General features: G+C 38.9%; 1 protein-coding gene across 2 annotated transcripts in view; it reads right to left on the bottom strand.

Annotated features, from left to right (window-relative positions):
* The window catches only part of CNOT10 (CCR4-NOT transcription complex subunit 10), a 55,311-nt gene that overhangs the window by 16,101 nt on the left and 12,049 nt on the right, over positions 1–27,161 (bottom strand). Inside the window, exons 2-11 of one of the 2 annotated variants that reach the window (XM_065051619.1) lie at positions 17,092–17,267; positions 10,747–10,838; positions 7,812–7,973; positions 7,151–7,301; positions 6,027–6,172; positions 5,093–5,179; positions 4,484–4,567; positions 3,339–3,456; positions 1,430–1,579; positions 97–299 (exon numbers count right to left, since the gene is read on the bottom strand). In XM_065051619.1, the coding sequence (XP_064907691.1) occupies positions 97–299; positions 1,430–1,579; positions 3,339–3,456; positions 4,484–4,567; positions 5,093–5,179; positions 6,027–6,172; positions 7,151–7,280 (918 nt within the window). In that variant the 5' untranslated portion in view covers positions 7,281–7,301; positions 7,812–7,973; positions 10,747–10,838; positions 17,092–17,267. Of the gene's footprint in view, positions 1–96; positions 300–1,429; positions 1,580–3,338; positions 3,457–4,483; positions 4,568–5,092; positions 5,180–6,026; positions 6,173–7,150; positions 7,302–7,811; positions 7,974–10,746; positions 10,839–16,488; positions 16,748–17,091; positions 17,268–27,161 lie in introns of those variants that run through there. The other variant, XM_065051618.1, reaches the window with a different exon arrangement.

Below are 27,161 nucleotides of genomic sequence, written 5' to 3'. Positions count from 1 at the left end.
AACACAGAGTTCGATCCAAGGTATTATTTCTTCCTTTCTCTGATCACATGTATTTCATAACTACAGTAAAAATAATGAATCTGCAAAGCTACTTACCCCTTTATTGGCAGCAATGCAGCATTCTGCTATTCTCAGCCAAAGACGAGGGTTTGAGTGATAAACCTGGACTGCCTCAATCAGGCACTCAAAGGCAGCTAAGGGCCTCCCAATATGCAAGAGCTGAATTCCACAATTGTAGAGCAACTCATACCGTTTGTTAGTCAGTAGCGTACACATGGGTCTCCCCGAAAATTTTTTACCTGCAGAAAACAATTACATCACATTGGATGTGCAGCTCAGGGGAGCAGACGACAAAACTCTAGGAGGAGGAGGGAAGCTGTATGAAAACCCCAAAACTACGAAGACCCACCTTTCATTGCAGAAATTCACTGGTCTCCCTCTGTAAATAAATTCCTACCACATGAAAGCTGATACCAAAGACTAATTGTATTCTTAGTAAAGGTTGAAGTACAGTAAATGCTAGCCACTTTACTCCTTGTTGTTCAAGCTAAATGTTATATAATAATTGAATTCTAGATTTGTGAGAATACACATCTTTGTTGCTTATAGAAATTACAAAAGAAAATAATTTTGCTGTTAAAAAGCATTAAAAGTTTTCTGTCTTCACATTGGTACCTAAGACTGCACTTAGGTACAGGGCCAGGGGAGGAATAGGAAAACAATAAAATGTGTGATAATAACTAGATTTTAAAGCAAACAATAAATGAAAAAAATAACACTTCATAATGAAATCATTTACTTGGAAAAGAAAAAAACCTTAAGAAAATTTATTATAATGTTTCTTTTTTTTTTTTGCCTTTTGTATACTTACAACAAAAGTATATCAATAAAACTAACCATAAAACTAAACAATAGATGAAGATTTCTCATACAAGTCCGAGCATCCTTCAGTAAGAAAGTCTGAGAAAGTCGTTATCTTCCAAATGCCAATTGAATGGTATTGCACTCCACTTTTTTTTAAACTTGGGAGATACAGAAAAACATGTACTTCAAGTCCTGATGATACGGCCTACTGTCTGCAGGACTATTAATAACATCTTTAAGGATGCGCAATAGGTCACAGAAAATTTGGTCATATCTCCCTGACCGATGGTCAAAGACTACAAATGAGAGAGAAGTAATTGCCCCGGCCCCACAGCACATCAAAGAAAACAGCAGAAAAAGAACATATTTCATCATCATCTGTTTTTGCCAACAGCAACTATACTCTAAAATCCAGTTACAATCAAAATTCTTATCTTCCTTATCCTGTCCTCTGCAAAGATACAGAGCAAGAATTTTGCTGAAAATTACTGAAAGCTTCTATCCTCTGTTTTATTAGTTCACCCACCCTCTTCTACCATCTGTTTTCATCTCTTAAAAGCCTTACCTGGATCTGAGCTGCCCGTTCCTAGCTGTGCACACGCATTATCGTTTTCTTGCAAGGCTTTTTTAAAGTAAAAAATTCCTAAATTGTGCTTCCCCATTGCAAAGTGGATGCAGCCAAGATTGTTCCAGAACATACACCTTAAGCATTCACCTGAGAGAACAGCAAAAAGATCATTTTCATTAAGTGAAAAATGTCACTGAGCCCATAAAATGCTCCCCCTGATCTTTCATGGGTCAGCACATTATCGTAGTGCATTAAACGTGTTCTTCAGCAAGATGTTCGTGGATTATACAGTTACATCCCTGCCTCACAAGCATTTTCATAACCTACATTTCTGTAAACCATTCTGGTTCTTTTGGACAGTTGTCCTGAAATTACCTATATACAGGCATCCAGATTTCCAGATCTTATGCATCAGATGCTAGGAGAGCCACGTATAAAGCCAATTTGATAGACTGCAAGTTGAAGAAAGTTCACCTGGAGGTTCTCCTAGTATTTAACATACAAGCACTTCAAGTTTTGTAACAGATGGCTCTTGTAAAAAAGAAAAATTTAATATTATATTACCTGCCTAAGTTTTATAAAACAAACACATCTGTCAACTAACTATACAAGCAGGAAATACACTCTCCTTCCTAAATATATTGTGTTCAGGTAACACTGTAAGAAGCTCCTTCTAAACAATAAAGGACAAAATTAAATTGCTGGCTTATCTGCTGGTAACTGAAGCTTTACAAGGTTACCACTAGATAAGGAAAAAACAAAACACCACCCTAAAAATTCAAACAACAAAGAAAAGAACCATTAAGAAATTAACCACACATGATTTTAATCATGACCTAGGAAGACAATGAAGTAAACATTCTACTGTGCAAAAAAGCTAGTGCAAAAGAGTTATATGATAATAAAACGTTCCAGAAAAATAAGTTATAGAAAGAGTTTTAAACATAAAAATTGTTGAAAAGATAAGTTACAGTAAATTCTAGAAGTGTCAAAATACGCCAGAATAGGCATTATGGCAAATATTTTTAACGTTTTCTATGAAATTTATCTGTAAATACAGAAGTCTACAACTTTTATTCAGTCTTGTGATTTTCAGAGCCAAATCTGTGACTTCTATCATCTAATTGCAATCTATGCCGCAATACCTGCTAAATAAAAGATCTTACAGCACAATAAATTAAGACTACCATCACAAAACCAGCACTGAACAAAGCAGTAAAGAAATTCAGTAGTTTTACAGTGCAAGTACTTTTTAAGATCCTAACTCTCTATTGTCACAAGACAGAACTTTCTCTCTTGATTTTTCAATTGATGTTTTAACAGTAAACTAAAAATCTCAAATATATTTAACTAATAACATATACAGTGAATATATATACACACACACAGCACACAAAAGTTATTTATGTACTAAAAATATGTATCTAAAAGTATACATATTTATGTGCTATTATATCTCCGTGCATCTGTACACATCGACCATTTCTAAATACAAAACTTAAGACGGCATACAGTAAGTCAAACCTTTACACTTCATGAAACATTTGTTTCCCCCCAATATTAATTATAACTGCTATTGTTTCCTCCCCAAGTACAACCTGAAATCTCATTTCTAGATCTAGCACTTTGCTTTGTTTCATGTCTTGATTTAGAGTACCAAATATAAACCTTACAAACATTACACTTACATCTTCACAAATCCATTTTCTTAGACAACCACTGCATTGTCTAGCAGAGTGTCACATGAAGGAGCACAACAAGTAAGATGAAAACATATCCAGCATACAAATCCATGATATTCAGGACCTACTTAAGTAATCATTAATATGCTTAAAATCAATATCAATGAGTAGTCCTATTATTCTATACATTTACATACTTGCAGGATGAAGGTTTTCAATTTTACCTGTTTTCATGAAGCCTGGATGTTCAGCAATGTTTGCACTGTTTAGAAGTTTGACTGCTTTACGATAATTGCCCCTCAAATATTCAAAATTACTTTTAAGAAAGAGAGAAGGAGCTGACTGTGAAGGAGAAAACAATAGTTAATCATCTCTTGTTTCACGATTTCTGCTGCTAGTGCTAAATCACTCCACAAACACCTTGCCCCTGCTGCCATTTTAAAAATACATGGACTTAGGCCTTAATGCTCTCGTGAAGTAGCGTTTCTTTGTTGAACACATGATGAGTACTCACCTCGTCCAGACTACAAAACTACGCACACTCTTTGTCACTGCTCTAAAACCCAGCATTATTCTAGACAACTCTGTCATGGCCATGGCTAAACATAGAGGATCTCCTTTTTAAGAGGATCTTTCTCCAACCTGTCTTCTAGCACACTCCTCCCCATGCTTCCCTCCCTGGGGAGTTCAACAAGTTCCTCCTGGGCTGTGATCTTCCTGGTCTGCCAACTGAGACCGCATGGTCCAGAGGGATTTCTGTCAAACTAGCAGCTGTTGAGACTGGCAACAAAAAGGAAGTGCTCTCCTCCCATTCCCTGCTCCTCAGTTAATGCAGAATTTATCTGGGATGGTGGACGTAACTCTGAGTTGAGAACTCCTATACAAAAAAAGAAACTGCTTTCTAGCAAGAAGTAAGCCTCTGAGAAACTTCAACAAGAAGAAAAAAAACAACACACAACACACAAAACCAAAACTGCATATCCCAGAATCAATAATTTTATGAACTGGTTTAAACCACCAATGACATCAGAAGCTTGTAATACTCGTAACATTTACGGTAAACTAAAACTTGTTTTGTGCTGCTTAAATTATAAAGCAAACAGAACCTGTTTGTTGTAGTATTTCATTGTTATTTTGGTATCATTAACAACAAAGTGCATTTTTCTGAGCAACTGAAAACAGTACAAATAAGAAAATTCTATATTGGTTACACTTGCAGAAGAGATTACAAACCTAACTGACTATATAAAGCATTATTTCAGACATCCATCCTCAGTAAGACCCTTCTTTGCAAAGAAAGTTGGCAAATTCAGTTTTAAAACTGAAAACAGATCTAGATTAGAAAAACTAGAACCTTAAGAATACTTACATTCCCAGCTGTATTCATAACAGACTTGATCTCCCTTTTGCATGCTTTTAGTGACTTCATCTGAATATAGGCTCTCACCTTGTACTGTTAAAAAATTAAATTTGTTAAACAAAAAACAATCAATAGTGCAGGTTTGCAAGATAAACTATATCTAGACATTTATTACAGAGTATTTTACATACGTCTTTAAAATAAATAGTAAAAAGCTGTCCAAAAAGACTTCCTAAAAAAGAAATTCTATTCAGACTTTCAACAAAAAATTTATAGGTTTCGTATTTACAGAAGGCAGATGCACATATTGTTCAATGCTCAACAGCTACTCTATATTCAAACACAGATACTAGAACTTATAATCACAAACTAATTAATATCTTAATTCCAGACATTTACCTACTAAACTGAAAACACCATAAAGTATGTGTTGATAAAGAAACATTTTGTTTCTTCAGATATTTTTCTGCAGAACACTACAGTGAAGTAAAACCTCAGCTGATTTAGAGTGTTTGAGGTCTAACAGGTATCAAGTCAGTGCAGCTAACTGCAGTTTAAAAAAATATTATAAACTGCAGAGGTTAAAATTGTTGTTATAAATCATATGCAGACACTTACCTGATGTATCTTAGATTTAGCAACTTCTATCAGAGCTCCACTTTCAGCTTTTTGATTCGAAGAATCTTTATTTGTATTATTACCTGACTGAATGTCAAACAAAAAAAAAAAAAAGGAAGTGTTAAAGTGTTACTGTCACTTCTTAAATTCAGTTCACAGGTTCTTTCATAAACTATTTTCATCAGTCTCACACGAAGAAAATTAATATTTAACAGTAAAAAAGATACACATCCCAAATACTGTAACTTGAGCTTAACAATCCAAATCCAAGAACAACCACACCAGCCTATGAACAGCAGAATCCTGTATTAACATTAGTGTTATGCTATGTTGCTCTGCAGTTGAGGTATTTTAAGAGGATATGCACATTCTACAGTCTCTCTTGAATATTTTCTTCAGTAGAATTACTATATACTCAATGATAAAACATTTTAAATAAAGTGTGACCCTTTTCACTTCCAAGCCACTACTCATTCTACTGATTTTTCCAAAAGACACGTGCAAAAGATTTCATTTGAAAGTACACCTCCTACTTTCAAATACTATGCAAGAGATGCTTGATTCCCCATACTATGGTATGCAAGTGCAATTCCTCTCTGACACTGAGTTCCCTTTCAAACTTAGGATCTCATATGGTTATAAGCCAAGACAAACAAGGAAAACTACATATATTCAGCCCTGAAGATAAGCATCTTTCCAATGCAAGTCTCTGATTTAAGAAATACTTCTCAGCCCCATGGGAGTAACAGAACAGGGTGAAAGAGAGGGAATAAACAGCTGCTGTACAAAATTAACTCAGTTACCAAGATGTATAAGTCGCCGTGTGAAGTTACAAGCGATCTAACAGTTTTATAATTCAAAAGAGTAATTTTGGATTGAGTTAAAGCATAGTGCTGGTAAAGACTTAGTGGCAGCCGTATAATTCTATGCTTACCTCATTTTTTCCATTCTTGCTGTTATTGTTGCCCTGTGAAATCATTTTTTCCAGAACGGCAAGCAGATGCAAGGCTTTCTCAGCTTGGTAAGTTAGCAGGTACAAGTCTACAAGCAAGAAGCACACAGCCTGGGCAAACTTCTCTTCTGTATAAAGCAAAGAAGGAAAAAGTGTTTTACAGCTCTAACACCAATCCTTCCAAACATGACTGAAGAAAAAAAATTGTTATAAAGTGCATCTTTACAACATTATAAGAAAAATCAATATATCACATAAGGAAAAAAATGCAGACATCTACATAATGGAGATAAGTACGTATACTGAAAAAAGGCATTCATTCAAATGGCATCAGCATAAAAGCACAGACTAAAGGCAGCTTATCATGTACTTCACGTCTATAGATTTTTGGTTTAAGCAGATCAGCACCCAACATTCAGCATCTAAACAGACAGATGGAATCACATGCGTATTCTATAGAACTTGAAAGGATTTTGTACAAACACATCTCTGCTTGGCTGGCTTCACAAAGTCCCAAACAGGCATATTGAAAACTGGGAGGAATTGAAGTAGAAACACAGTAGTGTTTACTTAATTTATTGACACACACATACATATTTCAGCCTTGCCACCCCCAAAATGCAACAAGGATTATGAGGTTATTTCATACAAGCATTGCAATCCAACTTACACAGGGTGCCATAGCTCATAAAAGCTGGAGACTTCATTTTTAGGTATGAGCACATACAATTATGTGTGACCTAATGCAGGTCTTTAAAAATGTGAGTGTCCTGACAAATAGACACCCACCCATGAAGTTGCATGATGACTCAAAATACTAGATTTTAAATAAGGCTGTACATATTATTTATATAAATACCTTTTTAAACTTGGAAAAATCAATTTCTGCTTCCTTATACTTGTCTGCTAAATGCCTCTGAAGCACCTTCCACCCAAATTCAATTGTTGTCCTTGATATAAGTAAAACATATTTTTCATTCTGAAGCCTACCTCCTTTTTTAGAACTATATTAGGCAGTTTATAAATCAGTTGTCTGATAGTGAGAAAGATGGAAAGATCTTTCCGTAATTATTGCATGAACAAAATTCTTCGTTCTGTCTACATACCGAAAGGCTCTATAAACTGGTACAGCTTCTCCCCAACTGATATAGCCTCAGTGTACTGACGCAGATGATACAAAATAACTGCTTGATTGTAGTACAGCATGCTATTCTCAACATCATCTAAACCATCCATTTCTTCAACAGCAGAGTGAACCTGAAAAGAAAACAAACCAATCATTTCATTAAACTTTTGATACCCACGTTTTTTAAAAGTGACAATTATTAAAAAAAAAATAATTCAAAGGTCTAAAGATAGGTCAGTAAGAGTTATAAGTGAATAAACTTTTTTTCTGGATGTATGTTGAACAACAAAGAATTACAATGAAATAGAAAGCTGTCAATTGAGTAGTAAAGTAACGTTTTCACTTTTTTACTATTTCACAAACTGTTTCAGGGTAAGGAACTTTCTATAACAGGTCTTTCTACAGTTACAGTCTCTGAAATTCATCTTCAGGCCAATGTCAACAAAAACTAAAAACATAGCTATAAAAACAGCATCCTAAATGATTAAACACACTCAGAGGTTTAAAACTAATATTACTTTCTTATTCCTTTATTTAATCTAGGGGGCAAGGGGCAGAAGTTTTATTCTTATTTCACTAGAAGATCTTGCCACCATTAACAGTACTCAAAATCAAATACCATGTCAATATGTTTGCATTACCTGGTTCTTCAGCTGGTTAAGGGTTTGTCTCAAATTGTCTGTTGTGGTCTGGTTACTTTTACAGAACTCCGCAACAGCAGTATTCAAAGTTATTTTGTAGTCATCTTTGTTTATGTCTTGAAGGGTATTTAGGTGTTGTAAACAAGCATCATAGTTTCCAGCCTGGAAATTGCACAGGTACCAGAAACACCGTTAGAAGATACAAAGTTTAAACTAGCAGGCTACTAAGTTTTAATGAAAGTATCCACTGTAAATTTATAGAGCAAAGTAGTATTTTTCTCTATCAAAAGCAAGTGAACTAAATGTCTACAAACACAGATAATCATCTACATAAATAATGAAGTAAGAAGTCTAAAAGATGACATCATATCCAATCTTCAAAAATAATTTTGTAGAGGAAGGACAAAGGGAGTAGTTAATTATTATCAACAGATGTTTCCATGAAAAGCGTTATTCTGATTTCTCTTCATTGTATTATGTTGAATTTCAAGATTCTCTACTGCCTCAGTTTTCATGATGTTTCACACATACACTGAGTGGCTGCAGTTGCTTACTTAAGTCCCAGCCCATCGTTTTATGTTAATTCTTCACTTCATCTGGAGTGACTGTGAGTTACGTCTAGTCTGTGGAAGTCAGCTTAAGATGGGTTTGGAAAAGACGGTGTCACTTTCCCAGTACACATTTAAATAATATTTTTCCATGTTTCAGCAGTTGCTTGAAGTATTCAGTCATCTAGGCATGCCTAAACAGAAACCAGGGCCCAAGCATGATGCTCCTCTGAAGTGCGATTTAATTACAAAAATCCCTTTCTTTGACCTCAGAAATAGGCAAGGACTTCAGAATGGCTCACATTTCTGCCTTCAGTTTCAGTCTTTTCTGTGTTTGTGTAGGAGGAATTTACTGGCATGGAGGAATGAAAGAGAACTCCAGACTCTTTCAACTATGTTAAGCCTAAACGATCCTTTACTCTCTACTGTTCAAATTCCTATACAGGAATAATCATCTTTACCACTTCCATAACAGGGTTAATTCCAATCTGGTGACAGATTTGTTTCCATCTCTGTCAACGCTTCACGAGCAAAAACTGTGCTCTTGAGTACCACGACCACTCTCCACTTCCTCCTCCTTTTTAAGTGCTGTTCCATGGAACTTCTCCTGGGCTCCTGCCTAACTTCCTCTATTAGGGAAGAATTAGAACAACAACGGGCTCTGTGGTCCTTCTGCTCTTCCTAAGCAAGCTGCCATTCTGCGGCTACTCTCAACAGAACCATCCCAGTTCCTTCAGCCTCCTGTGAAAGCAGTTCTACAGTTTACAGAGAAACATATCAGGACATCGACACGCAGCATTTCCACAACTAAGTATCAACAGCATGGATTGCCTAGTGACTATGTGCATAAACACAGGAACTTGCAACTCAACTGTTCGCAAGTTCTTTAACTGAGACAGTTCATCTCCCAAGAATTTTCTTCATGTGTCATACACTTGGAGCTTCTTTCCAACAGGACTAGCTTTCGGACCACAACAAAGCTTCTAAGTATAGTTGGACTAAAAACCTTGAACCCTTAAATGCTCAGCTTAATGTTTCTCCTTAGCCAATAGTCCTTTAATATATTCTAGATCCTGTCAATAGAATAGAATATATAATTTTATAGTAATTCTATCTTGACTAAAATTGGAAACGCAATATGATAAAGCAGCATGCAAGGCAGCCAACAAAGCTATTTACAGCAACTCAACAGCAAGCAACATTGGCAGACAAGGCACCAGACTAATTCTGCTGACATCTGTCATCACCTCACAATTCCATGACCTTAGAAAGTTCTTAAAGCAAGAAAAAAAATTCATGAGAGGAACAAGATTCATTGGACCAGTATAAAACTAAAGACAAAGTCATCAGCTAATCAGAAGTATTTTGAGCATGTTCATCTGTGGGCAAGGTGGAAAAGAGACAACCCTTTCCTGTGCCTTCAGTTCTCAGGGTCAAATGATGATGAGCAAAAAGCTATTGAAAAAAAGTGTAATTGAACAAGAAAGCACTCATGAAAACATCAGTGAACATCAGCTGTGGCCAGTTTAATAACAAACTTCATGCACTTCATGTAGCAACATTCCAGACAAAATAAAAGTAGCGAGAGAAACATACGAGCAGGAATCTCAAAAGACAGTGTTTCAATTCTTGCCTTGATCTATTTAACACATCCAAAACTGATTTATGCAAGGCATTGTGGAGACATAGATATAATAATTAAAAGGAAAAGCAATTATACTACTTGTCACTTGCTACACTAAATAATACAATACAATACAAAGAATTGAGACAATACAAAGAAAGAAGTAAACTGAAAGACCCGGTACCTGAATTCTAACACACACACACACAATCTTCCAAGAAACACAAAACAGGTAGTAAATACATACAGTGTTATGTTTTGAAGAATATGTTTTTAACGTAAAGTAACAGAACAGTATACAACACCTTTTGTGAAAGAATACAGCAACATACTAAAACAAAAGAGGTTCGTTCAGCTGCTGTTTTTTAAATACATATTTTTCCTTTAAACCCTTAAAAATAATACGTTTAGCTTGAAGCGATAAATCCTTCAGAGGGATCATATATTTCCAATGTTTATACAGAATAGCAGTCTGCTTCTTCTAGTGAACTCATTATACAGCTTTTAAGGCTACTAAATTTAGAGAATCAAGATTAAAGGTGCTCTGTGCACTCCCTTCAAGTATCCCCTTCAGTCTTCTCTTATCATAGAAGACAGAAAATGCACATGCTGTCCTTATAACAGAACTAGTACTACTTTTGCTATAATATCCCATTAATACATTTACAACCTTGCTGAGAACACAGAAAAAAAACACAATTACACAAGCCCATTTAGCAGCTATGTGGTAAATTAGAAGTCTCAGAGTTTGGCTTCGTCTTACCAGAAAAGCTTGTAACGCGCTGCTCGACAATTCCTTTTCCTGATCAGTAATCCCAGAAGTACCCGCTCCTTCATGTTTCTCGGTACCTTGATCTGTAAAATGGACAGAAGATTAAAACAAAGTTTGCAAATGTGCAGACAGCTATTCAGTTTAAGAATTTGTTGTTTCCAGTTCTCAACATCCTCCTGCCAGTACAAGTAAATTTCCAGATAACTGCAGCACTGTCTCCCTGGTACACTAAAATATCTCAAGTTATCCTTATACTCCCAGTGAATATTCCTCCATAAAATGTACATGCATTAATCCTAGCTAAATTACTGTGCTTCAATCAGTAACCAAAGTCCAGTAAGTTAACTGACAATGCACGCATTTCAGATTTCTCTCTAAAGCTGCAACCATACACTAGGATCGCCTTTATTTGCACAAAAATTAGCCATGAAGGCCACACATCATAAAATATGTACCACATTGGGTTAGATTAAACCCTATGCATCCTCTATGCTTCTTCCTAAAGAGCAAGCAAGGGATGCTTTAGAGAACAACATAAAAAACAGAGCAAACGCTGGAACCTTCCACCCAGCTCCCTGCTTGGGAAGAATAAATCTCCCTACGTAAGAGGCTGCAATTGAACCCTCATTGTTAATAACCAATGACAGACCTGATAGATATTCTTATAACTCTGTACTTTTGTATTCTTCACTGTAGTGATTATAGGGCAAGACATGAGCAAATGCTGCCTATTCAATTTTTCAGCTTCACTCCTGATCTTACAGATCTCTCTTTGAATCATGTCTCTTCCAAGGTGAGCAGGCACAGTTTATTCTGCATCTTCCTCACATGTTTTTTTCCCAGATTCTTCTTCAGTTACACTATATCCTTTTTTCCAATTAAGACAACATGCACAGCATGTGGCAATTATGATGGTGGCCCCTTTGAGCATTTACAAAGCAAGATAATAAGGTTTTCATTGTCTTCAATTTATTTTATACAGAAGTCCTAACGTTTTACCTTTCAGTTACTATTGAGCATATTTTTCAGAAAGGAGTCTACTGAACAGTTTTGTCATCACGTAATTAAGAATTCAGTGAAGTTGCATTAAAAACAACAATACAGATATTCCATGTCAAAGAAGCTGAAACCCCCATTCACCAAACCCTTTCCTGTACTGAACACAAACTGAAAAAACCCAACCAGCCAAACAAACAAAAAAACCCCAAACAAACACAACAAACACACACTATAGGACCACCACACCAGACAGTTTATTTCTAGAAGCATTAACGCATGTGCTGGAATATACAAAAATCATTTAATGTTTTTGAAACAAAGACTATAAACCAGCAATAGTTTCCAGTTTGCAGAAAATTATTTCTTGAATTGCACAGTGGAAGCTTTGCTCTAAAACACCCTTTGTTACCTTAACAGCCTCGGTAGGCTTTGTAAATTCAATGTCTTCGGTCTCTTCCCTGGAATTCACAGATGTAATGCAAACTTTCCTCATTTTGTTTCCACTTTGAACACAGGAAAACACTTATCTGTGAGCTCCACTGCAAAATCAATTCCCCATCATCACCAATATATCTGGATCATCTGCTACTATGAATATTTACCAAATATAAGACAAACAACACTAAGGGGCAATTAAACCTCAGCAGATTCATCAATTAACATCCACAGTAGGAATAAAGCAGACTTACTAATGTATTCATAGTTTGTGCTTGTTGCTGGGAAAATAGCAAGATTCCTTCCATTGCCCCATGCAATAACACATTTGAGCAAGAACTGTAAATATTTGTTTGTGACTTTCATCCTGCATCAAGATGTCAATGAATCTGAGCATTCAAAATCTCAACAATCTTACACTTACAAGTTACAAAGTAACCAACAGTGATTTAGACAAAATTTAGGATTCAGCAATTTCATTACTCTGGAGGGCTGGGTCCCCAGGGGGCCACAGAACTGCATACACCTGCTACAGAATCTGGCTGTGCATAAGGTATTAATTAACACCACTTGCACTGCCTTCTCCTTGAAAGGGAAACATGAGAGAAAATTAAAACACAAAAAAGCTCAAATTTTTTGTTGTGCCGTGGTTTTCCACAGCTAAAGAGGAAAGGATCAAGAAGCACCCTTCCTCCAAGCTAAATGCAGATTAGATCTGAATCCTGCTCTTTAGAGGTTCTCATCCTGCTCATGAGGTTCTACAGCTGAACAGAAAGCTATCACTCTCCAAGGACCTACAGAACAGCAGTGAATAAGCAAATGCATTTTCTCTCAAACTTATCAGAGAATCAAAGGTCATCTAGTTCAACTTCCCAGCCATGAGCAGGGTCATCTTCAACTAGATCAGGTTGCTCAGAGCCCCGTCCAGCCTGGCCTTGAATGTCTCCAGGGATGGGGCATCTACCACCTCTCTGGGCAACCTGGGCCAGTGTTTCACCACCCTCAGTGTAAAAAAATTTCTTCCTCATGTCGAGCCTGAATCTCTCCTCCTTTAGTTTAAAACCAACACCCCTTGTCCTGTCACAACAGGCCCTGCTAAAGTCTGTCCCCATGCTAACAGTTACATTACCTGATTTACTCGCTCAGCATGCCTTTCAGACTATGCTAGTAAAAATAACCATAGTGCAGAGACTTGAGACTAAAACGTTTGAAGTTGGTAATGCTCAGTCTGGTCAAGAGGTTCCTCATATCCCAGTTTACTTCCCAGTATGCCATCAACTACGGAGTGCATTACTAATTGCTGCCATTGCAAGTTCATAAAATAAGCATCTCAAATCAATGTGGGCTTATGGAAATCTGAATCCCAAAGTAAAACGTCTTCGGTTGAAATGAAAGATAAACTGCAGAGACTGTTGTCTAAGTTGTGTAATAAAAGCACCAGTTCTATAGCTGTTTGATATATTTCCCAGGGAAAAATCAGAACAGATCTACAGATTTCACTATGTCTGCTGGTAAGTTAGAAAGAAAACAAAACAAAATGAAACTGGGGACTATTTTAAGCAAAAAATAGAGCTGTCCCTTCTCCTGTGAAGTCAGTTTTCTGGCTGTAATCTGATCAACTGTAACTACCATGACTCGGTAAACAAAGCAGGTTTGCAAAACCTGAACTGGAAGCTTATCGAGAAAGAATAAAAGCTTACCAAGAGAAAATAAAACTAAGGCCACCTGATGTAGTTGACAGCATAGGTCTTTCCTTTGGAAAAACAAAACCAAAAAATCCCAAAGCTTTGGCTACTGTCTACCCTTTTTGCCCAAACATACTTGAAACCTATTAAAGACCTAGAGGTCCTTCTAATCTACCGTAATTCTGACGCACTTGTTTAGACCAGGATCTACTGCTTCAGTTGACCTTTATTACCGAGAGGTCTCACAGACTGGAGTCACCTAACGCTGCCTGGCACAAGATGCTGAAAAGAACCCTCCAATGCCACTTAAATGGGGAAAAAAACCCAAAAGTACTCTTGTGACTACAAATGGCTACCAAGTGCTGGCAAATAAAACTATTATATCTGTATTTCTTGAGGCATTTGAAAATGAAACACGAAGGTGCATTGTCCCTGGCAAAACACAAAGCACACCAGTTGCTCACTCAGATGTGAGCACAGCACACCAGTTATTACAAATATTCTCTTATCCATACCGTAGCTACAGTTATCAGGTGAAATATCTGAAACAGCACAGATTCTCTGCTTTACAAATGATAGGACTCGATTTATCTCTGTAAACTGTATGTACACATGAACTTGTTTATTTAACTTTTCATTTCCTCCAACTTTCACAAGTACAGACAACTCTAAAACTAATACTTTTCAGGGGATGAGGGACAAAAGGGGCAACCTGGCAAAGGACATAAAAATCAACTGCTCAGATTTTGATCCGGAGGAAGCTGCTGCACTGAGTTTGAAGTTAAAGAAGGAAGTCAGGGAATTATCTTCTCAGTTAGCAACCCTGGGGCTGAGCAGCAGAAACACTGTCACGGCTTCTTTGCTTTGCACAAGCAGGCAGCTGGTCCTGCTGGAGAAGTTACATCGTGGTGGGCAGCAGAACTTTGGGAAAACTGGCTCTACAACAGGAGAACAAGAAAAAGCATGAGACTGCCACCTGAAAAGGGAGATTGCTCTCCTCATCAGCTTGCTACCACAACATCATATAAGCAACGAGAAGCCACATCTCCCATATACACAAACCCAAAGATGTTTGGAGAGCAATTGCAGTCATCATCCTTCTCACACCTGTTCTCCATTCCTCCAAAGACTGCTGTTCCTGAGCTCTTGTTCCTAGGGCCTGCAAATTACATCTTGCATGAACCGTACTGTGGAATACCAGAGCATCTCTGGAATTACTTTTTATTTCCAAACTCTACAGGCAGGGGAATAATCTCTTCCTTTGAAGGCGAGGAATCTATCACAAGACTCTTGTGCCAAAAGCATTTTGAATGTTATGAAGACCAGCCAGAGTTTTCAGCCTTTATAAGATAATGACAGTTCGTGGCACCAAGACTACATTTTTCTATGAAGCACCACACTACTGGTAGAAATATAATAGACTCCTTAAATATTGTACAATAAAAAGTAAACACTTTTCAGCAGAAAGTTATTTGTAACTTACTGCTACAAACAAGTATGGTATGTAGAATATCTTGCCATAGCTCATGTCTTTGATTCATTTGGGTACATATACTTTTCCTTTAAGTACAACTGAAAGTTCCTTCAACTCTTCCAAGAACAACAAAAATACAAAAAACATAATGCCTTGTTCTTTTTCTCTTGTTGTTCCAGAGAGCTTCGAATGCTTATAAATAAACATAGGATAGTTTAGTACACATCACTCAGCACAGTACACTATTTTTTCCCACAATCTTTTTCAGCTACTGAGTGAGGAGTTTGATATTCAGCACCCAGAGAAAAAGCGCTTGAGGTGATTTGAAATAACCACGTAAAACCAACTGAAAAAAACCAGAGGACACGAGTAGATGCCTTTGGCTTTCCTCCACATTGGCCTCTTCTCCATGCCCATTGAGGGATCCTTGGGAAGGACCTTTCTTGCCAAGTGGGCTTCCCACACGAAGGGCAGTCTCATGGGAGAGGGACAAGCACTAGCTTATCAATGCTAATAAATTACAGAGCAACTGTACTTGAGATTTATTTCAGTGTTTACCAGAATATGATTTATTTTTTTAATCTCGGTAATTTCTCTGAACAGAGTCTTTCCAGGCCCAAGTTTAGCAAAGTCCTGCTCATCCCCTGAAAGCAAAGTGGCAACTTGGAGGGAATTGGACTGAACCCCGGAGATTCAGTAGCAACCCGAGGCACTCAAACCTCCCCAGCACCTTCCGAATGCCCCAGCTTAATAAATTAACCCAGAAGCTCAACTTCTGTAGTAGTTATTGAGCTCTGTGAGACACGCACCCCTGCCAGTACGTGCATAACGACTACCCCACCGAGCCCTTCCAGTCCAAGGACACGGAGGGCCCTGCTTCCGGTGACCCGCCGGGACACAGGCCCCACCGGCACCTCACACCGGCCGCCGGTGGCCCAAGCGCTGCCGCTGCGGGGGCACTAACTTCCTCGGCGGAAGGAAACAAGGCAGAGCAGGTCAGGCACCGGTCGCTCCTTCCGTCCGGGACGTACCGGCACTCATCGCCCCCCGCGCCGGACCGTATCCCTCCGCACCAGGCGGCCGAGGCCCGAGGCGGGCACGGCGGACACAGCGGCCCGCGGCAGTTCCCCCCGCACTCACCCGCAGCCTTGTCCGCCGCCATCTCCCCTGCTGCGCGGTGCGGCCGCGCCGTCCGAGCGAGTCGATAGGGCCGAGGCTCCCCGCGCCGAGCGCACTACCGGCAACCGGCCGCTGCCCCCAGGGACTACTTTGCCGCCGCCACCACCCTCCGCGCGCGGAACCCGCCCCGCTCACTGCACCACTCGCTCCTATTCGCCCGCTGCTTCCGGGTTCCCGGCGGCCTCGCCACGTCCGGCCGTTGCCGGGGGACCGCGTAACTGACGTCATGACGCCGCAGCTCTTCCCCTCGAGAAGGGGTTGGGGAGGGCGGTGCGGCGCATGCGCGGCGCGTCCCGCCCCGGGGGCGGGCGGGGCAGGGCCGGTGTGCTGGTGTGGCGGGCGGGTGAGCGGGAGCGGCTGCGGCTGCGGGCGGGGGCTGGTTCTGTGTAGACGCTGCTCTCCGATTCTTCGGCGGCACCGAGTAGATTGGCAGGTGTCGGCCGCTGTCTCGAATGTATTTTTTCTGCCCGGGACGTGCTAGGATCCCACCCCGGAGCAGCCAGTGCCGGTAGCGGTGACCGGAGCGTTTCCTTCAGGTGATGAGGAAACCTTCAAAATACTCACTAGTTTATGCGGATTATCAGCCTGACGATGTCCAGCGTTGTCACGGTGCTCCTCACCACAGCAGTGGCGGCACACAAGGTGTCCGCATCCTAAGCTCCTTCCTAAGGGGATGTTTGAGTTCTCGAGGGAGCCCGGTTTCACTGTGCAAGTTTGAAATGTCCTTGGAATTCAGTGTACTGGGGGACAAAGTAAACCTCATTAGACAGCATTTGTTATTGTTTTCATTATCTTTGTCATTGAAGTACCAGACATGGCATAAATGACACTGGCAGCATCATAAATATTATGTTCATAACGACTTGGATATATTCTGTATAGTATTTAAGTGTTCACCTTTAATAAGATGTATCTTTATAGGCTCAGTGGTCTGCCTGGGGACAGACTTTTTAGCATGGCCTGTTACAATAGGACAAGGGATAAAGGCTTTCAATTAAAAGAGGGGAAATTCAGGTCAGATACAAGGAAGAAATTTTTTTACACTGAAGGTGATAAAACACTGGCCCAGGTTGCCCAGAGGGGTGGTAGATGCCCCATCCCTGGAGACATTCAAGGCCAGGTTGGATGGGGCTCTGAGCAACGTGATCTAGTTGAAGATGTCCCTACTCATGGCACGGGGGCTAGACTAGATGAGTTTTGAAGGTCTCTTCCAACCCAAACTATTCTATGATTCTACATATTTTCCTGGCTCTTGGGCATGGACTCTGCACATGAGTGTGGAGGAGCCACCTTCTCCTCTGAGCCCCCATGGTTATATACAATGAGAGGCGGAATGAGGTTAGGAGAAGAGGCCTCAGGGTGTCCCATCTCGGGTGCCCAAAGGCTCCCTGTGTTTCTGTCCCTTGGAGTCAAGCTCCTGAGGCGTAAGGAGTTACCCTTAATTGCCATTCTGTGAATGTGAGCTCTCCATGTGCCTCCTCTGTGTCACAGAGGGATTCCGGTAACACACGACTTCCATAATTCTGTTGTCTGTTAATATGTGAACACATTCTTGTATTATGTCGCCAGATGTGGTTCTCCCTGAGCTGCCTGAACTCTACAGTCAGGTGGCTCAGAGAGGTAAGGTCTGTAAGGAGAGGGGATACTTTGTTTAACAGAGGGATACAGTTGGAAAGAAAGAGACAAGCTTTTAGACACACCAGCTCTGAAGCCTTTAATTCATCACCGCTTTTAATGAACCAGGCCCTGTAAAATGAAAGATTCTGAAAACATTATTTCAGGAATTTGAAGAGCAGGATGATTCTTTTTATTTTGTAATTGGAATTCTGAATATTCCAAATTATGTTTAATGACATGTCAATCAGGACTTCTCCAATTCCTCTTCCCTAGACTCTGGTCTTCAGACTTTCTTTTAGACAGACATACATGAGTGAATCCTGCATCCTTATTCCTAAGTATCTTATTACAAGTCTCTGAATTTGTTGTATTTCCTTCTGTAAGAAACAGCTGCTGGCTGGGACCATTAGGCCATATCTGTATTAGAGAATATCTGCCGATACATCTTGCAGCAGCAGATGTAGATAACCTCTTCACAGATCATACAAGTGAGACCTGGCTAGTAGAGGAGAAAATCAGGCTTTGTGACATTCCAAGTTGCTTCCAGACTACAGAAGAGAGAGTAGAGTATGGCCAGCTCCAAAGGGAACTTGGACAGTGACAATTCTTTTGCCAGATACAACACCATGGAAATCTCGGCAGTTCTTTGTTTGCCTAGTAAATTACAAAGTGCAGATGATTTAATATAAGAAAAGTTGTAATAACAAGTCCTCCTAATGTGTATATATTTACTAGTGTATTTATTTATTTATGCTGGCATTTTATTTATTTGTGTGTACAAAAAAGTATACATATGTGTAAAAAAAACACGCTGTTTGGTAAGCAATAGAACCTATAAAGGCAAAAGCACTGTACTACTACTGTAACTGCATATTCTCTCTGACTTTATTAAAACAAGAAAGTCACCAAAAATCCACACAGAGTGACAGAGCAAGAATGTCTAACGTGGGCCTGACATGAATGTACATCTCCCTCTCAGGCCTTGTATGGTGTTTATTGCCCCTATCTAAGCAGCAGTCTGCTTGTTCTGGAGCATGAAGTGTCAAGATGGGCACCACAATGAATTTACTCTTCCCTACTGTAGCTTTTCTTCAACAATCTTGTCAAAGTTCATTCAGTTTCAAGTATGGCAGCCCTGGTATCCAGCTTCTCATATCTTTTACCTCATGACATCTAGCGAATGGTCATAAGAGTTTGCTTTATCCACCATGCTCTGATTTTACTGCACGACTTGCTTACCTGAGGGGTACTTACAACAACCCTTGGTATCCCTTCCAACATTAATTTACCAAGCTTGTGGCTTGAAGTTCCATATGTATGGGGTTTTTTGCCATTTCTAAGGGACATGCAAGGCCATTTTTGTCAGTTGGCCTTTATTTTTTTTTTTTCCCAGTATAGATGCTTTTAAAAAGGAACTTAAATAAAAATCAGGTCTTTCCCCTCCTTCATATTAATAAGCAAATCTTAATTGCTTATGTGTGTGGAGGGTACTAAAGGGAAGAGACACTGGCCCTTTATTACAGTTCAAGAATATAGACAAGCAAACAAAAATGTTGGGATTTTTCCTTCAAAAATATGATAGCGTCACTACCTTCCTCCAAGGACAGGAGAGAGAATTTCTTGACTACATGTAGGTATAATTTGCATACTGTCTGAGTGTCGAGGGTTAAGATTGCGGGGTGACAATAAAACCCTGGCAGATGTATTGTTAACCCCCTCTCCCCCCCCCCCCCCCCCCCTTCCCCCTCCCTCTCTCCCCTTTCCACTAAGGAGAGGCAATTGGGAGGAAAAGAAGGACAGAGTGAAGAGAGTTGGAAAAAATTAAAGATGTTTTACTAATGCTACTAATAAGAATAGAGAAAATAATACAAAATATACAAAACCAATCTTGAAAGTCTCAGCAACTGCAGAGCCGACACCTGAAGTCCTGGATTAGACTCTGCAGCCAACAAGAGCTGGATTCAGTCTGTCACTAGGCCTCAGTTCGCAGGGACGACTAGCAAGGTCCTCTCCTAATGTCGGCCATAAGCAAAAAGGGAAAAGGGCAAAAGGGGAAAAGCGACGAGATCCTCGTGATCTCCCACTTTATATAAAGTATTCACGTGAATGGAATGTTATACACAGTTGGTCAGTTTCTTGCTCACTTGTTTCTCGTCGCCCCTCTCGCGAGATGTCCATCCGTGCTTATCAATAAGTTTGCATTCCATTGCTAGGTTTACCAAAACATGTGTCTGGTTCTCCAGGAAAATGCAGTTAATATGAAGGCTTTAGCTGACAGGCAAAATTCACTAAAAGAGAAACTTGTTCTTAACAAAACCAGGACACTGAGATATTGTAGATCTTGCCAAGTGAGCAGATCACAGAAAGAGCCTCTGGTCTCAGTGAGGCAGGTATGCCATCTGCTGTGGAAGATACAGAATAAAATCAAACACCACTTGAGAGAATTTTAAAAGTGTGCGAAAAAAACACTTGTCCTAAAATATTACGACTCCTGGAGTTTTGATTTTTCAGGAAAAAAAAAAAATGGCCACAATTCAGCCTTTTAGCCCAAAACTCAGTTTGAAAAAACCAACATGGTACAAAGATAGCCAGATTTTCCCTAGGTTTCTTTTACCCATTTCTAGGCTAAATCAAAAGTCAAAAGGAGCCAACTGTAATTTGTAATATGCAAGGCGAGGAGGGAGAAGTTTCAAAAGGAATAAAGAATACCTGCTCACAGGGAGAGTGTAGTCCCGGCATCTCATTAATTCCTTTACAGTACCTTCCCTTACTAGACTAGATTAAGTAGAAAGGTTTCCTCTCTGATTTCGGCCTCACAAAGCAAACTTTTCTAGGCTCTATTTGAAGTTCTTGCAGACTCAAAAGCAGCAAGACAGCAATCTCCTACCTGGCCTTGCAGCAGCAGATGTAGATAACCTCTTCACAGATCATACAAGTGAGACCTGGCTAGTAGAGGAGAAAATCAGGCTTTGTGACATTCCAAGTTGCTTCCAGACTACAGAAGAGAGAGAAGAGTATGAGCAGCTCCAAAGGGAACTTGGACAGTTACAATTCTTTTGCCAGATACAACACCATGGAAATCTCGGCAGTTCTTTGTTTGCCTAGTAAATTCCAAAATGCAGATGATTTAATATAAGAAATACTTCCTCTGCTATTAATAGGGCTTCTTAGCTTCTGCCCCTCTAAAGTTTAAAAGCCTTTAACCCCTAGGTGGCACTACAAAATAAAGCAAGGTGTGTTTAAGTACTATTCTTCCACTACAGATGGAGTTCTTACTTAAAATGCAAACCAGTGTAAATTTGAGTATGTTGAATGCAGCTATTAGTCTCAGCTTGGTAATTCTCTTTTTCTGAATCTGTCTCTTGAAGTCAATAAAATATACCGCTGTGAATCTCATTTAAATACAGTCTTTTTGCTTTCACAGTGCTATGGAATATATTTTCCTGGAAAATTACAGTGCATCACAGAATATTGCTGGTTTTGTTCTGTCTGTGAGCAGTGAATAAACCAGCATAGGCTGTTTACTTTAGCAATTCACTTGGAGCAGCAGGAATAGACTGACAGCTGTAAACAGCTGGTGCTGAGGTTCCTCACATCTCCGGTATATTTTCACACAGAGGTTATTTTGCATTAGGTGGGAACTGGCCCAGTACCACACGTCTCCATTATGCATTTTGAAACTCCAAGAAGTAAAGCTATCTCATGAAAATTCCTGAGCCACGGGACCTCTAGGAAGTAGCAAGTTCCCCTTTCACCTGCCTCACACAGACATGTCCACACCAGCCTCCACTGCCCACATGAAAACATCACAGGCAGAAGGAAGCTCTCTAATTTTTCTCACTCCTGCAGTTTTTCACTGACATGTTTTACTTGTTTCAGATCCTGCTCTTCGCTCTGATGGTAGAACGTGCACTGCTCAGTGGCACAGGGAAAGAACGTTACCCTTCACCCTGCAGCCACAGCAGCGGTGCCAGAAAAATACCTCGAGTAAGGCTTTCTTACACCTGGCTTTCACAGACAAAAAAGAGAGGTGGAATATCTTTCTGACAGTGCTTACCACTGTGACAACTTTGCTCACAGTCAAGTAGAGATGCTGAGCCTGGGAGACAAGCTTGGACAGACAGGACCTCATCAACATTGGGATGTGGAAAGAGAACAAGCGGGTGTAAAACTCTGAGAGCACTGAGAAACACAGAGAACAATGGAGCATAAGGGATTTAGAGGAATGATGCCACAATATCCTCAATAAATTTATATTTTTCCCTTTTGAAAACAGGTGCTCATCTTTTCCTCACATTATAGTACCTGAAAAATAGCTCCTTCGTGACATCACTTTCCTCCTTCTTCTGTTATTCTAGATCTGCTCTGATTTTGCTTGTATATGGTATTGTTATGTATTTTCCCTCCACTTTCATAACAGCACCATTATCTTTTCCTGTTAATGGGCTTAAATCGAGAGATCACTCAAACTGTGCCACGTACAGCTTTCTTAGGATAAGAAACAAAAAATGGCTTTACATAGTCTTTGTTGTTTTTCCCTTCCGGTATCATCAAGAAGAAATTTGTGCACCTAATTACGATTACTCAGGAAATCAAGGTGGTTGTGGAAGGAAAATTATATACATATTACCATACATTTGGGGTTGTTTACTGTCCTGTAGAGAAGGCTACCCTAAAGCTTATGAAACTTTGACTTACACTTAAACACTCAAATTGACAGAAAAGCCTTTATTTCAACAGAACTTTAGTAAGGCTCAATCCTTGATTTGCAGAGGGGCAGAATTTGGAGTGCTGCACAACTAAGAGCAAAAGGATCAGGTCTCTAAAACATTTTGTGATTACATCAGTGCCTTTTAGCACAAGCAGAAACTGATTTATTCATAACAGTAGGATGTCTGCATGACATATGTGTTTATGTCCAACGTGTCAAGCACTACTTTATGCCCTTCTGCACTGCAGAGCACTTTGACCCTTCCTGAGATGCAGAAATAGAAAGCGAATGTACCTGTGTCAAACCAGAAGCTTTGAGTAAACATTGTTTCTTTCAGCCCAGTTTTAAGAATTCTTCCTGTGCTGGCCTAAGGTGACACATATACTTTGTAGGAAAGTATAATGCTTGATGTCCTTGGTATTGCAACAGATAGGAAGCTGGAGTTTATTGAGAAATTAGGTCTCCAGGCAAGAATAATCTATAAATCAGAAAAGAAAAGGTAACTAAATTCTTACTAATTACTTATTTGTGGTATTTATTATTCTCAGCATTACTCCAGACATTCAGAAAGAGACGGTTTCTCTCTTGAGAAGTATAAAGCAATTATTTTTTCAGTAAAGATACAAATGGAGTATTTTGCTGATAAAGCCTAGATGAGATGTTGCAACAGCTAAAGAATTTGTTCAGTATGGTTTTTCTGCCTTCACACAGTGCAGTAGAACCTTTGTTGTATGTTCTCATTATGCTTTTTTCTTTAAGCTTTTACAGGCAGATAAGTAACTTTAAAATATTTTTTCCTCCAAAACTTTTACGAACTTAAGAACATAAGGTTGAGTATGTTTTATGTGTCACACAATTTGCTGAAAGATGTTAAGACTATTCTGATGGAGTTGTTTGTTTTGTTTTGTTTTTAAGAGATAGTAGGTTTGTTTATCTATTATTTGCCTAAAATAGTAGGCCTCTGTAAAACTTGCATTTAAGTGCTTTCATACTGCACATCTGCAGATCATATTAAGATATCCAATTTTTTTGTTTGTTGTGAAAACGAACAGGAAATACCCTGTTGGCAGCTGCCATTGTTCTCTGTATGAGACTGTAAGGTTCTGTCTCAGGCTGTCTCCATTTCCAAGTTGAAAGCTCGGTATTTAATGATACATAATTAAACCCAAGTTTTTTTTATTTTTTATTATATATATAAACTTCCTGTGTTACTTACCAGAAATAAAATATTGTACATGATCCTGGATGAATCCAGGACAAAAATGCCAATCCATATGTTTTCTTTAAAGATTAATGTAGATTTTGTTCTGTTTCAATAGTTCATGTTAGCTTTTCAAGTTCCAAATACATTTGACTGTAGTAGTAATCTCTACTTCAGCTTCTTTCTATCGGTCCTTTCTGCCCAATCAAAGTCATTTGTAAATGCATGTGGCTTCAAAGGAAGGAGAAAAAAAGCATAATGAAAATAGTCATATTTCAAAATGTTAAAAAGATGGAAAGCTATTTAAAGAACAAAACATGTCTCTGGAGCTAGAGAATCACTGTGGACTGACATATGGTAATCGTATGTCAGCATATGCCTGTGCTGCATCTACTGCATATACCCATTTGCTAAATTCTATTTGTGCCCAAAGCTGTAGCAAGGAGATCAAGTTACAACACTGTTAGAAAAATGTAGACACATGATCATATGTTTAATTTTTAATTATCTGTATAAAAATCTTGCACATAATTTATTCTTTCCTTGCTCCTTTCCCTGACCTCAGAGACCATCCTGAGAGTTAAAATAAATTTACCTATTTCACCCCATGCTAAATTTTCAGTGTCAGGAAAGATGGGACCAACACTAATATTAACTAGAGAACAGGCACCATAGGCTTTCTAAAGTTGTTTGTTGGGTTTTTTTTTGACCTCTATATGAGAACAAAACTCTGATCTCTTCAAGTTGCAGGTAGAAAACACTCAAAAGATGCAGTACATACAAACTCATGTGGAATTAGGAACAGTTTCAGCTCCCTGCTCCAAACCTAATCATTGAATAACCTAACCACTGAGTCATTGTGTGTATTTGTTTCTGGTTTCAAGATCAGAAATCCCATTCTAAACCTGAGAAATCCCCCTTTGGAAAATGTTGCTGAAATTAATACAGTTTCACTTTCAATGAAACAAAACTATTAGAAAAGTGCTGGGAAATTTCCAATGCTAGTCAGCTGCAAACTAGCTGTGAGACACAAGCTAAATCAAATCCTCATGTTGTTTCTCAAAGATACATTCCTTCCTCCTTCACAAAGTTGAGGACAGCTGTTTGTTCCAGTTTTAGAGCCCATCTTATAGCTCATAAACTATATGTTTGACTATTCTGGCAACTAGAAAAGTAGGTTATTATGATCTGCAAATAATACAAACAATTAACAGTAATAATAGTGAATATTGTGTAAAACTTGATGGATCTGAAATTTCTCTCATTGCTCAAATGTCAATGGAAAGTGAGCATTTCACTTGAGGGTACTACATGACTATGAAACAGACTTGAGTAAGGAGACAAAGCTGCAGAATTTCCAAGAGTAATACAGTGTTGTTTGAGTTACACAGATAATGTAAATGAAGTACATGTTTCCTCTCTCCACAGACACATGCATTGAAGAACTTAGATTTCTAGTCAGAAGGTCAGGGAATGGATTCTCCTGTCAAGATAAATTCAAAATAATTTTGCCAAAGGAGTATGGCTAGATTGACACTGCTATACTCAAAATGAGAAATTCACCCATATTTTTAAATCTTGAGCATGAAAGAATGCAGCAGATCAATGAGGCAACCATTCAATCATTTGGTTTCATTAAACAGGATAACTAGATGTGTCAAGAGCTAGAAAGAGGAAAGCTACTTTTAATGTGCATAGGTCCTGGGATTAGCCAATCACCAGAATTTCTGCCCAAGGATTGTTGCACTGAAATCTACTGAAGGGTATTATCATAACCAAACACGGTGGTGGTGGTTGAGGAGAGGCCGTGTTAACTGCGGTTTCTGCTTCACTGCATCACTTTGTAATGACATTAGCACATTTTACATTCTGCGACGGGAATGCTTTCCTACTCCTCTCTACTGCTTAGAAACAGTGAAGAGATGAGATTTGACACTTGAAAATGCTACAGTGCTGTGACCTCGTCAGGGTATAAGATGGTCTTAGTGGATGCAGAAAATTCGGCTGCCTGAAGTATTTTTGCTTTGTCCAGCTGGTGTCCTCCCATCTCCAGTACGATCTAAAATACAAAGCTGCTTCCAGACAGCACTGCTTTGTTATTCACTTGACTTTACTGGCCTTGTCAGAGTTAATTGGATTTGTGACATGGTCAGATGTTTATTTCTTGATTCTGTTGTCCCTTGTCTTACAGGATACATATTCCAGGGGAAACTACAGCATATCTAGCAAATACTAAAAAATACAAAGAGATACATAGGCACGCTGTCAATGTTTTTAGGAACTAAAATTTAAGGAAATGTGTGCTTAAAATAAATTTTTTAATTCTAACCTATGCCAATATTGTCACTTAGCTCCTGATTTATCAAGATAATTAGAGCATTTACAAATCCTTTCATTTAAATATATTCATACCTCTCTAGATGGTTTAATATCACACTCACTGGTTTGGCCAAGCATAAATGTCCAAATAAATTTTACTGTAGGTGAATGCTATTTTGGGGAAGAATGCACATAAATCACAGAAAAAGGAGGTTACACTTCTGGCAAAACCTCTTAGATTATTAAGTACTAGAAAAAAAAAACAACTATAATGTCTATTAAAGCCACTGCCTACAGCCATAATTTTATTATACTTTCCTTTGTGTAATAACTTTTATGGTTTTTATATGAGAAGACAGTCTCAGGCTACAAAATAGCTCTTGTGCAATTCGCTTTCTAAATCTCTGCTAGTGTTACTAATGTATTTTGCTGTAAATGTTTTTAAATACAATAAAAACGAGGTATCAATAATTGTGATAAACATTAAGTGATTTAAATCACAAGCCACAAAAGAAGAGGATTTCATTTATACCTACTGCAAAAAGCATGAGTCTGAGAGCAGATTCACTAGAAAGGATTTATTCTGAAATGCAGTCTACCTGATTATGGAAGTTTTGGTTAGAAAAGAGGCCCATACATCACCTTTGAGAACAGATACACACATACACACTCACACTCAGACCATACCACTATGAAAATCACAGTGGATACAATCTTCAGGCTTGGAGCAAGAGTTTTGGGTACACAGTTTTGGCTACAAAAAACATATAGAAATAACTGAACATT

The sequence above is a fragment of the Columba livia genome, chromosome 2, assembly GCF_036013475.1.
Source record: "Columba livia isolate bColLiv1 breed racing homer chromosome 2, bColLiv1.pat.W.v2, whole genome shotgun sequence".
Lineage (NCBI taxonomy): Eukaryota > Metazoa > Chordata > Aves > Columbiformes > Columbidae > Columba > Columba livia.
The sequence above is the reverse complement of the archived record's forward strand: the minus strand, read 5'-3'. Positions and strand labels throughout refer to the sequence as shown.